The sequence below is a fragment of the Brassica napus genome, chromosome A2, assembly GCF_020379485.1.
Source record: "Brassica napus cultivar Da-Ae chromosome A2, Da-Ae, whole genome shotgun sequence".
Classification (NCBI taxonomy): Eukaryota; Viridiplantae; Streptophyta; class Magnoliopsida; order Brassicales; family Brassicaceae; genus Brassica; species Brassica napus.
Window position 1 is genome coordinate 5,035,352 of NC_063435.1, and position 16,116 is coordinate 5,051,467.

General features: G+C 30.9%; 1 protein-coding gene and 1 non-coding gene across 2 annotated transcripts; both read left to right on the top strand.

Annotated features, from left to right (window-relative positions):
- The first annotated feature begins 858 nt into the window (after positions 1–858).
- Positions 859–2,336, top strand: LOC106389377 (pathogen-associated molecular patterns-induced protein A70-like). Its single transcript, XM_013829608.3, has one exon. It carries the CDS (start codon positions 914–916, stop codon positions 2,039–2,041), a length of 1,128 nt encoding a protein of 375 aa, XP_013685062.2. The 5' UTR covers positions 859–913; the 3' UTR covers positions 2,042–2,336.
- A 2,472-nt stretch (positions 2,337–4,808) lies between these two features.
- TRNAV-CAC lies at positions 4,809–4,882 on the top strand. The gene has a single exon. It is a non-coding gene; the product is annotated as a tRNA-Val (tRNA).
- Positions 4,883–16,116: the final 11,234 nt, after the last annotated feature.

The window sequence follows — 16,116 nt, forward strand, 5'->3', positions numbered from 1 at the left end:
AAACATTCATTTTTAATTTTAAAACATATTCGTGTTTAGACGAGTCTTTGATGTGACAATAATATTGGAACTTTTTTATATGATGAGCCCTACACAACTTTCTCCCATCAAAGTCAGAACATCTCTATTTTACGTGTTTCCAGCTATTTTCCATTACATTTTACCATAGCCTTTTTAATTCTTATTCTGCCACAATTAAAGATGCTTTAAACTCTTAATAGTAAAATACAACAATTATCATGCATGATGCCAATTATAGGAGTATAGCATATATACTTTAAAAAGTGTTTTAATGCCGAGAAGTTCTGAAAATTATTTGGGCCAAGCCGAAATTGACTTTTTCTAGTCGTGTAGGATAGAGTTGGATCAAGAAAAAAAATGGATAGAGTTGGATCTTGAATTTCAATTATAATTACAAATTGATATTCAGCCAATAGTGATTTAACAACTTGGTACCGCCTTCCGATTTCTAAAGGAAACAAAGACAAATCTAATTGTCTATTTGTGTTATGGGCGATGAAAAGTTTGCATGTAACGTGTAGTGTTTTTTCACGGAATCATCAACCAATAACTATTACCTCAAGTTTGACTATTAATGAGCTGTTCTTGTAAGATTATACACGGTGACAGTATGAATAGAGGTAAAGAAGAGAAGCAAATATAACATTATAAACCACGTGCATGGGCTCATGTGAACGCACTCATTTTAAATATTTTCGACGTTTCCAAACACAAAACAAAAGCCATTAAAAACGACCCAAAGTATAACAGTAATAAAGTTGCATATCTGAAAAAATACAAATAAACGCAAAACCTCAAAAAAGAAAATAAAGATAATTCAAATATAAATATAAGTCCGTATGTTCACTTCTTCCGACAACAACATAAACACTTATAGAAAGAAAGAAAAAAGATGGAGCTAGTATCGACGGCGGCTAGCTGGTTAACTCCGACGACTCTCTTCCTTCTCCTCAATCTTATGATCGGCACCATCGTCATCACGTCTCGAATTGGATCATCAGGTTCAAGGAAACACCACCCGCATCACGATGGGTTCGGGTCGGGTCATGCTCCGTCTCCTTTAGCCAGAGCTCCGTCGATTATCGACCGAGTCAAGTCCATCAATTTCCATCTCTACAAATTTCCCCACCCAGAAACCGATCTTTTCTCGACGACGACCAACCACCACGAAGTAATCGGGTCGGATCTTCACGTGTATCCTGACCCGAATCCGGCTCCGTTACAACGCGCTCCTTCTCTTTTGGACCGTGTTAAATCCATCAACATGTCATCATACTTCAAGTTCCCTCACGACGTAACCGGGTCGGATCCTCACTCTCACTCGGATCCGAATCCGACTCCGCTACAACGTGCTCCTTCTCTCCTGGATCGGGTCAGATCCATCAACATGTCACACTTCAAATTCCCGCAGTATACCCACGAGGAAAATGACTCCGCAACTCACACGGAACCGACCCGATTCGAAAACATTCCGACCCGTATGCGTCGGGTTGAACCGATTGATATATCAAAATTCAGGATACCGGAGGAAGACCAACCGACCGGAACCCGGTTCGATAATCAAATCAACCCGCCCGGTTTAACTCGAGCTCCGTCTATCTTAGAACGTGTCAAGTCCATCAAGCTATCCTCTTTCTACAGATCCGACCCGGATACCAACCCCGATCAAAGTCCTGACCCGGATTCGATAACCCACGAAGACCACAAGCCGGTTAAGAGCAAATCGGAGTCCAAGAAACCGGTTAAGAAGAAGAAGAAAGCGACGGGGAAGATGACGAAGTCAGCCAGCGAGAAGTCCGGTTTCGGTTTCGCCGGAAACAGCGAGGAGGCGGAGAGCTTGGAGTCCGTCGAGCGAAGAAGACCGGAGACGACGAGAGTCGAGAGATCGACGTCGTTTGGCGACGGAGAAGACGGCGTCGACGCGAAAGCTTCCGACTTCATCAACAAGTTCAAGCAGCAGCTGAAGCTACAGAGACTCGATTCGATTCTGAGGTACAAGGAGATGCTCAAGGCGAACTGATGCGAAATTACGTTGGCTACCCCTCGGTGGAGATTGTATTAATTAAACCTCATCGCCGCCGTCTCCGCCGTATTCACAGAGGAGATACGGGAGTACTGGATATTGTCGGAATTACCGATAATGCCCCTGTATGTTGAGGATATTAATGTAATTTTGGTGGATTTTTTTTTGTAAGTTAATAGCAGACAAAAAAAACGTAGCTGCTTAGTGAAGTGTGGCGTTATTTTTGGATCTGGGACGTTGTTTTGCGTCCAAGTTCTATTGTTCAACCACTTGTGAAGTAACGTTTCCTAGATTCTTCTCTCTTTTTCTTTTTAATTTTTGTTTTATCTATATTTCATTTTGTATGATTTTTATACTATTAATATTACAACAACAGAGGAGAGATCATTAAAGGCATGTAAGTGGGAGCTAGCATAGAGTAACTTAACTGTGAATGTATTCACAATTGATGCTAAGTTGCTAACCAGTTAAGATTATAAAACTTTAATGTTGAAACAAATTGTTCGTGCCATGAAATTTCAGATCTTATCATCTTTATAGTTTTAATAGTAACTGATCTAACTGACATTCTGAAGTTACCTCAAAAACAAAGAATTGTCTACTCTCAAAATTCTAATGTGAAATATTAAAATACATCTTTTCACATTCAAAACATTTGAAGCCTGGAGTTTGTAGGACATTCACTGATGGACAACATTTAAGATAGTCTGGAAACTTATACCCTGATAGTAATGAGCTTAGCTTCCATTCAAAACCTAATTTTAAAACAGAAAATTGCCAAATATAATATATTGCCCACAAATCTTTCAAAGGTTTGATGTGTTACTTTCTAATAGTTTCTCTTAACATGCGAATATTTTTTTGGTGTTTTTATTTTGTAACACACTGTTAAGAAAGAAGAGTATTTGTGATCGATTTTGTAACTCATTCCTTGTTAGATTTATGCCATTTACACGTTATTGTAATGTGTTTTAAATTCCACAGAACCCTTTTTTGGTGTAAAATTCACAGAACCCTTATCTGCTGGCAGAAGCCAAAGCTGTCCGCAAGAGTCTTGTGATAGTTACTGCCATCTATTCAAACGTCTGATCCTTAGCGGTTCTTTCAGACTCCTTATCTCTTATCAGGCTGTTGAAGAAGGGAGAGAATTAACATGAACTGCTCGGTATCATGTCATGATATATATCACTTTATGTCTTTTATTTATCAAACACTTTATGTCTTTATTTGATGTTATTTCCTTTAATGTCATATCTCGAAACTTCAATGGAAAGAGGCTGATTCTATGGAAAACCAGCTCTTGCTTTTTAGCTAGTTCCAGTTCTGGAGTGTAAACTCTTTTAAGTGATGCAATGTTTGTTTGATTAAAAAAAAACACTTGTTTGAACTTCTTATTCTTTTTATTGTTTCGTTATTATGCGCGGGTTACTAATAAAGCTAGTATGTGCACATTGTCAACAATTATGTTTCAAGAAATATAACATGAAAGTGTTTTGATCACAACTTACCTATTTAAAATGATGCTTAGGGAGTTATAGTTATTTGATACTCCATTTGCTATAAGTAAACAACATATCATTATTCCTCTTCGCCACACAATACGGAAGATATTTCTGTGGTGTTTATTTTTCTATAAGCTTGAGCTTAAAGAACATTAAATGATTCATGTATATTCAATTACGGTACGTAATATTGAAGCCGAGCATATCCAAGTACGGCTCCAGACAAAAATTTAAATAGATAAATAAGAAACTATAAATGCGACGTTTGAGTTGAATTAAAACCAAAAAACATTTGAGTAAAAATGACTAGTCACAAGTCACGACTAATAATCATGTACATTGGTCGACAAACTAAAAAAACATCTACGTTGTTTCTTTTGTTTGTTATATGTTAATTGTATATTTTTCATTGACTAAGAGATAGACTTGAGATTGGTTAAACAAATAAAAATTCGTAACTGGTAAGATAAGGCGTCGTAATAATTAGGCTTAGAAATCAAGTGATCCGAATCAAAACCCTACCCAACCATTTTTGGCCACGAATTAAGAGTTGTAATCTTTTATAATTTACTCGTGGCTCGAAAAAGACTTTTTGTCATTTCATGATTAGATTGATCTCCTTCCTTAATTAATCATCATATTCATTCCTATCTCTTTAGTTTACATTATTATGTTTTTTTTTTTTTTTTTTTTTTTTTTTTTTTTTTTTTGATAACTCTGGTATCTGGGCAGCCACATTCCCAACTATCCCCTCGAAAGGGGTCCAGCGCCCCAACGGAAGGGATGTTAAATCCGTTGTGGCCAAGACTCGAACCCAGGTGGCGGACAGTACAGCTGTACCTCCTTTACCACCAAGCTACGAGCGCTTGGTTTTTACATTATTATGTTTGTTCAGCAAAACAATTCAAACTTTAATTCGATTTCGTTTTCTACTCCTATCTTCTTAAAATATTTTTATTTCCTACCTAACTGAAACGCTTAAATCGTTTCTATATTTTGTTTTGCAACTATGTGTGTTATAGAATTCTTTTTGGTAAAAGTGCTATAGAGCTCTCTTATAAAGTTCACAAGTACTTTGACAACAAAAAATAATACATTACGTTTTGCTGATATTATTCTTGATTAATAAAATTATATTTGACGTTAAAATTTATAATTTCACGTTGGGATATTGTTTTTCTGAATTTAGTTTCAACTTAAAGAAAAGGAAACACTTACTATACAAATAAGATTATATTTATATCATTCACTTATTCATCAATGTCTGGGTGGTGTAGTCGGTTATCACGCTAGTCTCACACACTAGAGGTCCCCGGTTCGAACCCGGGCTCAGACAAACGTTTTAAATCTTTTTCCTTTCCATTAAGAATTTTTCGGACCAATCATAATTTCCTAGACAATGATATAAATCATGGGCTGACAGTGGATAGCCCAAATATAGCTTACGTCATAGCCCATTTAACTCACGAACTATATAATTTATTTTCATACCAACGTTAAACTGGAAGTGTATCATGTATGTTACTGAAAATTAGTGATCATGTACTCCGTTGGAATAACAACTCTAACCCGGCCAAGTGTTTTGTGTCAGGACACACTGGAGATAATTAATCATCTTCTACCTTTTTCTTGGCAGATTCATCAAAATCTAAGACTGCTTTAGTTCAAGAATTCTTTTAATACCATTTCACAGTGGACTGGGATTAAGCTATAAAGACCATATTTGACTTAACGCAAGCTTCAGTTCTGTTGTTCCTCTTACTGTACGCATTCCAAACTGTTATGCATAGCAGTTGGAGGGAAAGGAATGGATTAATGGAAGACGCCACAAAGAAAATCCATGACTTCAAAAAGTATTCCTAATCACTAATAAAAATGTAAGGAAATCGTTTGTTCCCTCTATGTATCACACGGGAACACATGCATGAAAATGGCCTCATTCTCTGGTTTGATACACGACCAAGACAATAAAAGCGATGACACATCTCTTTTTTATTTGGTCTTGACTCACATATATCAACTCTTTATCAAGCAATCAACAACGGCTCCAAATCATTAATACCTTCTGTAGGAAGAAGATTCATAAGCTGACAACGAGACGGTTTTGAAGGATTTTATGACACCTTTTGAAAAGAACATGTTTCGAGAACAACCGATTATCCATAGCAATATTAGAGACATAGTCTCCCGCATTGGTAGTCGGAAGGAATCCTAAACAATATATTCGATAGATGAACCACTTTTTTTGTCACCAATTAGTTTTAGGTTAGAAATTCGATCTATATCGATCTGGTCCAAAATTAGTTCATCAATATTCTGAAACTAACTGAGGTGGACTCAATTAAAAGAGACTTTTTCTTATCACTAAAGTTTTTTTTGTGCAAACTGAATTTGATATTAGATTTTCTATTTTGACAAGTTCTAGTTACTTTTGTGATCGTTGTAAACTGTATGACTACAGTAATAGCAATTCTATGTTTTAAAATACAATCAACTAAAATATGTAGCTACTGTAACACATGTTTCTTATCTATATTCTTTTTTAAACAGTGAAAAGATCGCTTATGAATAGTCAAGAAACGGTTGAAAGTATAAGACCATTCACAATGCTGATACTCTTGGCTCTATAACCAAGGTAAGTTTTTTAAATTATTTTATTATTTTTATTTTATTTTTTAGCTAAAAAAAAAAAAGAAATGAAGGAGCTAATCGCGGGATCCTACATGGCGGTGGAACCCGCGCACAGTAACAAATCTGATCCTTAGCTAAGGATTAATTCGACACAAACTCTTAAATTTAGTGGGTCCCATACATTATTATAATATTTTTTTGCTTAGGATTTTTTGATAAGGATCCCCATTGGACATGCTCTAAGAAACGAATATGTCCTGTGGTTTACGTCAGTTCTCGGTGCTTGTTAGATATTGTGGGCCGACACATTGAAAAGCTGAGAAGATATTCGTAGATTCGATCGGACATTCATAGGCTGATTACGTACAACTCTCCCACTTGACTTGGACTTAACTTACAGCAAGAATATACAATAAGGTAATCGTATCAATTACCAAAGCATCCATGTCCACTATCACGAAATTTAATTTCTTGTTCTACAAAACATAGCAAAATATGTAACGCAAACTAGATCTTGATTGCGAACTTTTTTTATAAATTATTTAATAATATTTTAAACATATAAATATAGATTATTAGATAATTTTAAGTTCGTACTAACCAGGATCGGTCCTGGGAAAAGCCGGATGAAACATTCGTCTAAGACCCCCAAATTTTTTGAAAAAAATTACATAAACATAGGCTCCTAAATTTTTTAAAAAGGTCCCTAAATTTTCTAAAATTTTGTTTTTTAATAAAATCTTTACCAATATCGTCTAAGGCCCCCAAAATCTCAGGGTCTGCCCTGATACTAACCAACCCGGAAGAATCCGACTTGAATTTCGTCCAGAAATTTATAATATCGATTGGAGTTTAATTTTAAAATCCAAAAAATCCGATACCCAAAAATTTGATATGTATCTGAATGCGTACATGAATGCCCACGTCTAACTAATTATATAAACAATTTTTTTTTGTTAACAGGTTTGAATTCTTGTCACCAAAAGAACAATTTTATTCAAACATATGAAATAATGGTTAACACGTAAAATAAATGACATCTAATTATTATGGTAAATACAATTAATAAAGTAGTTTAAAAAAGTAAAAAAATGTAAAATATGTAATAAAACACTTAAAATATGTAACTTATGTTTTGTACTTTTGTAATAAATGATATCAAATTATTTAGAAAAAATAATAAGTGAAGTTAAAATTAATCTAAAAATGAACGAAAAAGATGTAAGAAATCACTTAAAACTAGGTAAGTAATGTTTTGTATTTCAGTTTTAATATAATAGATAAATGTCTGGTGGTGTCACATATAAATATTTAATTTGTAAAGTTGAAAAACTATTATTTTTATAATGTTGGAAAGAAAATACGGTGAGTATGAATGGAATTTGTATGTTTCAACAAACTTGTTTCCATATTACTAAAAAAAATCAAAGTTTTATATTTACGCAATTATAGCATGTCTAGACGGTATATCTACTATTGACTGGTTATCAACAACAACAACAAAAAAAAAGAAAGAAGAAAATGACTGATTGATGATAGTATTTGTCCCCCTTTTACGATAAAACAAATGTTTTTGAAACCAAAATTTAAAGTTAATATTATTACCCATAGTAAAATATTTAAAATTGGATTTCCCATTGGTTTTACGATAATTTCTTAATCTACGTTTATAGTATTTTAGACCTATATCAGTGATTGTTGTTAATCAACAAAAAAACAGTGATTGATAGCATACGTCGTAAACCAAATTAAAATTATCTTTCACAATCAGTTAGATTTTTTTTGTTATTTTTTCACGATAAGATCTTAGACCGCGAGAAAGTTTATCATACTAAATCAATCACGTTGGTCAAAAAAGAGAACAAAATAAAGGACAGATCGAAAGATATGAATCATGGCAGAGAATCAGAGTGAATTTTTTTGGTTTCATGGAAAAGAGCTAAGAAGAAATTTCCAAGATCTTGGACCCACCTTTAAGATTCCCCTATAAACCATTTTTGTCAAAATCTTACCTGTTTTTTCTCTAGAGACTTTGATTTTGTCCAAGATCGAGTTGATTTTTGTGGTAGGATTCTGCCAAGGTCTAATTAATGTCACATTCTCTCCCGACACACTTCACTATCGTATAATGTATGCCCAACGTGTCTCGTTTTTTTCATGTCCATAACTGTTTAATTGTATCTAAATACTTCTGATATATGTGTAATGTGTTATGTGTGTGTTTTCGTAGCTATACAGATCAAGACACGCTACTACTTATTTATATGTAATCGTAAGTATTACTTATTTGTTGACCGGAATGTGAAACCATACTCTCCCGGGAGTATTGTCACAGTCAATAATGGTTTATATAGTTCGGTATTTGCTTCTTGTTAATCGAGGAGGTTGGTTTCTCCATTATGTATAATGATTTAGAATCAATGGTTTAGGTTAAGCCCGATTAAAAGTTTGCGATAGTTTATTCAAGGCTTTGGAATTAGACATTTTGCGAGCTGGAACAGTAAAAACAGTTTGCTCAATGTATTGGTGATTTTAGAATTGCACTTAGAAGGGAGTGCAACCTTTCAACTCATTACCACGTTTCAAAAATGACTAACTACCACAACTGTTATACATAAGAACCAGTTTTATAACCGATGAATATTAGTATATTTTTACAATTTTACTATTGTGTTATTCGCAAGTGGAAAACTTTAGCTCGTTGTCCTACCATCAAAATCGAAATAATAAAAATTGATGGTAAAAGAGTTTCATCTTCAGATATATTACATTTTGGTTGCGTTATATTGTATATATATACTTAATTAAAAAAAACTATTTGATAATCTTTGCTATTTACTCGTTATCAATTGATGAAAAAAAAACACTTTGTTTAAAAACAACTATTAATCTTTGTTTCTCATTTTAAGTTATATTTTATTCTTTTGATATGGCTGTTTGTTTATTGATGCTACTTCATATAATCTTTTTTTTTTGTAATAGGTTTCACATAGATGATTTACATCCGGAAAGATAGAGTTGCAACATATCAGTCAAACTTTTGGGACTATGTTACCTACAATATGGTGGCACAAAGGAAAAAAGGACGCATCGTGAACAAGTCTTGTGGTAGATTCTATGTTTTTCCTATGTTTTTTAATTGAGAGTCAAATAATATGTTACCTTATTAATATTAAAATTTGTGGTTTTGTTGTAACAAAAATACTATTGGGATCCTCAATATGTCGTTTGAAAATAAAGGGATCTTCGACATAATATTGAGGTTCGTTCTCACTGGGAAGAGAATCACCAAAACTCAATCAGAAACTTTGTAAGCAAGAAGAGGAGATCTGAAACAAAAAAAATCCATATTTGATTGGCCTACTAGACCGGAACATGATGCATGAGATTTGGGAGGAGGAGTCACACCAAAAGATGAACAAACAAATTCAAAGAATGCTACCTCAAATCCAGATGGTTTAGGCACTCACCATCATACTTTAAGAAAAAAATTATACACAAATTGCTTATGACATGTTTAGTTTAGTAAGTTTTTATATTCCTTTTTTGTGTCATCAACTTTACATAATCAATTAAACACTTGACAAACCAAATAGGTAACTTTGTATCCATGTAAATGATGTAGGACGATTGATTCATAGCAATGCGTACAAGACTATCCATCCTTATCTTCTGCGTTCGAGAAATCTCCAAGTAACTGAATCTATTCTTGAGGATATGTATGTCTTCCAACTATGTTTTAAAGGCATACAATTTTTCTGAATCTGAAACCATCTTCACCAATTGAGAATAATTAGTTGCAAAAAATCACATGAAACTCTATCAAATTTTTCATATTTTCCATTTTCCAAATTAGCGCTTCTATTTCTGAATGGAGGGCTGAAAGACTGACTCTCGTATTTTTTGCTCCATGAGCCCCTCATAATAAGTTTTTATATTCCATCAACCATATTTTCTGTGATAATTTTAAATTTCCGATTTATTTACAGCATTTACGTTTGTTTGTTTGTTAGACGGTTGAGGCTAGAGTAGCGCATAAATTAACTGAGGTAGTGCATAAGACCCACACTCGAAAATATGGCACTTGCATTGAAAACGAGCAGAAGCTTATGTGAAGGCTGCTGAATATCTCGCCTTGGAGCGATAACAAAGTCCCACTATGACCAGTGAAACTGCGTCGACACCCTCTTACCAGCAGCTCACTTCTGATTATATTGAAGTAAGGAGCTCCTACTCTAACTCATATATCAGTCTTAATAATATACTGCATTTAGTTTTGATAATGATCATTGATTGAAGACTGTTTTTTTATTCTAGACTCATTTGTCATGTGTTCAATATGGCAAAAACACAAAAAGGAAAGTATATGATCTTGGTTCGCTTCAGTATGTTGATGCTGAACCTAAGGAGTATCCGGCAGATTTTCTACTAGAAATGTTGGAATTGATGGACGATTGATCACCATGGAAGGTGTTGTGAGTTGGTTGAAGGATAACATTTCTCGGTTGAAACAAAGCATGGACTTGTTGTTGAAGATGAATAGAGTGGATCATATTAGCCATCAAACCTAATCCACGTGAGAGTGGTGCTTCTACTCTAAGTCCCCATTCTACATCTAGCTAGGATTTTAACTATCACTCTCCCACTCATTAACTCTTCAATCTGTCCTAGGTCTATTTGTATGTCTCTCTGCTATATTACTCTCTAACATGTCTTATATAAAAACATTATTAGATGTCTTTTGTAATTGAAGAACATCAATAGATGTCTTATTTAACTCAAAATTGTAATGGTATTTTGAATGATTAAGCTAATTATGTTTTTATTTGTATTATTTATTATTGTTTTGGATTTGGTTTCAAGAAATTTAATATAGTATAATTTGAAATTAATTCAAAGAAAATATGAAAAAATAAAAATTTAAAAATTATGGAAACTATATCTACAAAAATTAGTTGGATCCTAAAATCTGATATTACAATTTATAGAAAATAGCTACTACTTAATGTGTGATAATGCTGTGGCTAACATGGCTACATATACATTTTGAAGCTATTTGTTTCTATAAATCCACAATTAGGTTGGTGGCAATTTGTAGAAATTTGCCACATATTATTTTATTGCTATTTATGTGTATAATAAAAATAAATTTTTTTTGGCTATTTTTATTTTAAAATCCACAATTTTGTTTGTGACTATTAGTAGAACATTTGCTACGGTTAACAGTGTGGGTTTTTTGTGGTGAAATAAATATGAAATTTGTTTTACACTATATGTAAAAATAGTCACGAATATCGTTTGGAAAGATGTCCACGAATAGCTGCATTTTTAATAGATATGAGTTCATAGTTATGAAGTTTTTTGTGGTTATTCGAAACTAATATTAAAATAGCCATAAAAATTAAACGATAGTTACAAAAAAAATTGTAACTATTCCCAATTTTTATATATAGTGTTAGAAATAACAAAAAAAATAATCAAAATCAACTCCATATAACTTTATTCAAAAACATTTTTCCAATGTATTTCTATATATTGATTAACATCCAAAGGCTATATTGTTTTTTTTTACTGAATAAAGGCTATATTGTTGCCTATAATATATCATATTATGATCAGTTAATACATATCTCGACTTTTAAATGGATATTTTCTTTGTATACCATTTCAATGAACACTATGTACAACGAAGAAGTGGTCCACTATACGTGGATTCCCTACGAAGATCTGCATGGATTTCCTTAGTCCCCACCTTCACTTTCCTTTTTCCTTTTATCACCGAACCAAATTATTATATCGTCGCTATATTTTGTTTTTGAGCTATATATTAAACTTCCACATTCACATCGCATTTTAGTTATGTTATACACTTTCAAAATTCAGTTTTTTTTGCGTGTGTTAAAATACAGCTCAAGTTTGTTTTGTTTCCCGAAACTCGTTTTTTCTCCTTAGCAGTTAAGAAACTCAGATTAATGATTTTCACCAATATGTCGATCACAAGATCGGTGTGGTATGAAACTCATAGTATTTTTTTTTATTCTTGATCAAAATGTGTATATTAATGAAATACCAATTATAAAAAAAAAACTAAATGTAAATTTTTTGAAATAAAACGTTAAAAGATATGTTTTGAGTTATTATTTTAAGAATCTACGCCATATCGCACGGAAATTCATTTTATAGAAAATATTTTATATAATTATTATTGGAAAACTACATATGTTACAAAACTATATTGCATGGAGCTATTTTGTTTATAGTTTTGTTATCATAAAATTACAAATATATCAATACAACAACACATTAGAGTTTTTATACATGTTTAAAGTCATTATTGTTAGAGTTTAAAAAAAGGTCACTATTGTTAACTTATTTTATTAAAAAAATATATGCCACTTTGTAGAATTTATACTTTTATATAAAACATTTTACTTTGCTATCAAAGAAGTTCATGTGTCCTCAAAGTAAAATAAAAGGAGAAGACAAGTACATATCCATTTATTTTCCATGAATTTTAAAAATGTATAATATAAGTAAAATGGGAAACAATCACAAACCATATCATTAAAACTATTCTAAATGAAAAAGACACATAACATATATCATATATTGTTTTACTGAAAATATTAATCAACATTTTATTTGTTTCAATATGTTATACCAGTTGAATTAAAACTAAAATTATATGAATTTGTTTTTATAGTAAAAATAAACTCTTGACCAATAAAATTTTCACTAAAAATGACATTTGGACATTGTCTCTTCCTATTTTCAGTGTTATTTTCATGTTAATTATATTTAATATCATAATTATCTTTAGAAATAGAATTATCATTTTATGTATTCAGAATAACTTACAATATGTTCAACTAATTTGGTTGGTAATTTATTTAGAATCTTTGAAACATATTTCTTATCATTAGAAAGGAAGATATATATAAACCTTCAACAAAAATAAATTGTATGCAATATTTATTCCAATAAAAAATATAACCAGAACATTAAGATTTATATATATTAAATTCTTTGTAAACCATATGTTAATCACTTCTATTAAAGTTGATTATTTATATAATTTTATTATTTATTAGGTTTTCATATGATATTTAGCTCAACCACTTCTATATTTTTAAGTTTCTTCTTACAATTTGACATGATATTTAGCTCCAACCACTTCTTGAACAAATTTCAATTATTTTGCATATTATTTAAATATTTTTCCTGTTTAAGAGAGAAAATTAGAATTATTAATTTGTACTCTTTTTAAACATTAACTATTTCTATGTTGGTAAAAACAACTATTATTTATATTTATACTAGGGTTGGCCCGCCCTACGGGCGGGATATTAGTTAATTTGATATTCACTAAATGCTCGAGTTGAAATTTGTTTTAAGATTCAAGAATTTGGTTATCTGTTATGTCTTACTTATTAGTATACGGTGGTATAATTGTTTTTCGATTATTCTTGCTTTGGTATTGTATCAAATTAACTAATTGCCCAACTCATAATTATAGATGTACAAATATGGATTTGTGATAAAGTTTGATAACAATACTGTTTTTTTTTTAATTATTATTCATAGTGGAGTGTGCATGTGTCAGAAAGAGGCCTATAACAACTTTTATGTTTTTGTGTATGGATTTTAAATATATATTATTTTGTATAATGCATACTTGCTCTACAACATTTGCTTGTAGACTAAAAAAATTATTTTTTATATTTTTAAAAGAGAAAATATTTAGTTTAGAATATAACATGGACATATGTATTGACTATATATAGAAGTTGGGTGTTATTTTAAAATGACATATGTATAGAGATTTTTCAACCATTACTTCACTGGCACAAAATATTTATAACTGTAAATACCTTCTTTTAAAAGCAAAACTAATAAAAGCGTGTACAACAAATATATTTTGATATATATTATATGCATCAAGTTATAAAGGTTAGAAACATTGCAAAACTGTTTGGAGCAAAGTTTTTAACTTCACGATCTTCATCTTGACGTCAGTTCAGTGTCGGCCCTAGCCACAAGTAGAAGAAGCATGAGCTTCCAGCTGACACGATAATAAGTATTTTCGCGGCCATATATTTATAAAAAGTGACTTTAGCTTAGTGGTTCTAAGAGAAATTATTAATGCTAGAGGTGCTGGGTTCGATTACCCTTATCTGCATTCATTTAATTTTGGCCCTAAATATAAAATGGGACACGTGTCACTTCCAGAACGCACGAATTGATGACGTGGCTTCACGGGAGAGAGGCGAACATTTCTTTATATATATAGATTTATTTACCCTTTTTTCTCTTGAGAAAAAACGTTAAGGAGACTAGATACTGTAATAAATATATGTTGACTTATGTGGATGACCCTTCTTATTTATAATATTTCCTTGGGGTTTGCAGGAGAGTTCTTATAAACTACCAACACTTATTATATTAAACTATAACAATAACTAAATAAAATTCACTGAATTGATAAATTAAGGATTTACCTTTATGAAATCATGCTTTCTTTTGTTGGATCACTAAATAGTATTTTGAAAATCAGTGTGGTATTGGATATAAATACTCTAGAATTATATCTGTTTCTCAATATTTTTTTCCAAATTTAGAATAAGATACAAAATAACAAACAGAGATATAATGTTCAAAAAAAAAAAAACAAACAAACAAACAAACAGAGATCTTCATGTTATATGTGTTTTTTCAAAAATCTTTAAAAATCGTTTAACAGGAATTTCTATTTTTTTTTATCTATTTGTGATTGTCGTAATTTTCTGGTTGTGATTTGTAAATTCTCATAACTTCTTATATAGATGAATAAAGATTGTAATGATTGATAACTAAACATTGCAATGGTTAGTCAATGGTTAACCCCAAAAATTGTAATGATTTATCACCAAATACTACAATCACTAAAAATTGTAATGATTCATCACCAAAGATTGCATTGGTTCTTCACAAAAAGTTATATTCACCAACAATTGCAACAATATCTTTAGATATTTTAACAACTTATTTTTTTAAAATGTAATTTTTATGATGAAAAGACACATCTTTATACATTTTACCAATTTCTTTTAAACCAAAGCAATTCTTAAAATTAAAATTATCATTGTTAATATAAAAAGATACATACGTATATATTTTGACAATATTTTTCAAGGAATGCAATTTTTAAGATGAAAAAAAACAAATTGTTAGGATGAAAATTTACAACCTTTGACATTTATTTGCAGAAAATATACATTTTTAGACATTTTGACAATGTTTTTTAACAAATACTAATTTTTAGGATAAAAAACATATCCTTATACATACAACTTCTATTAAGCCAGTGTAATTATTCGAAATAAAAAGACATTCTGTTTAAATGAAAAGTTACATATTTATATATTTGACAACATATTTTAAAGCAGTGTCATTTTAAAATGAAAATACACTTTGTTAGGATGAAAAGTTACGACTTTTGACATCTATTTGGAGAAAATATACATATTTAGACATTTTTATAATTATTTTTAATAAATTCAAATTTAGGATGAAAATACATATATAACGTTATACAATTTAACAACTTCATTTAAACCAATGTATTCTTAAAATGAAAAGACACATTCTTGAGATGAAAAGATACATACTTGTATATATCTTGACAACATTGTTTTAAAGCAATGCTATCTTTTAAGATGAAAAGTCATATTGTTATGTTGAAAAGTTACAGCTATATAGTTTATAAATATATATATATATATTATCATAAAAATAATTAATATATCCAACATTAAATTATCTCAATATTTTACACAATTTTAATATTCTTTAAATGTATATAAAATAGTTATGAAAATAAACTAAAAGATAACTCATTAGAAACTTATGTCAATTTTAGTATAAAAATTTATATTCTTAGACATTATGAGAATTTTTCAA

What these genes read in the sequence shown, in the direction of transcription:
- LOC106389377 (XM_013829608.3), top strand. Translation starts at nt 914, where the DNA reads ATGGAGCTAGTATCGACGGCGGCTAGCTGGTTAACTCCGACGACTCTC.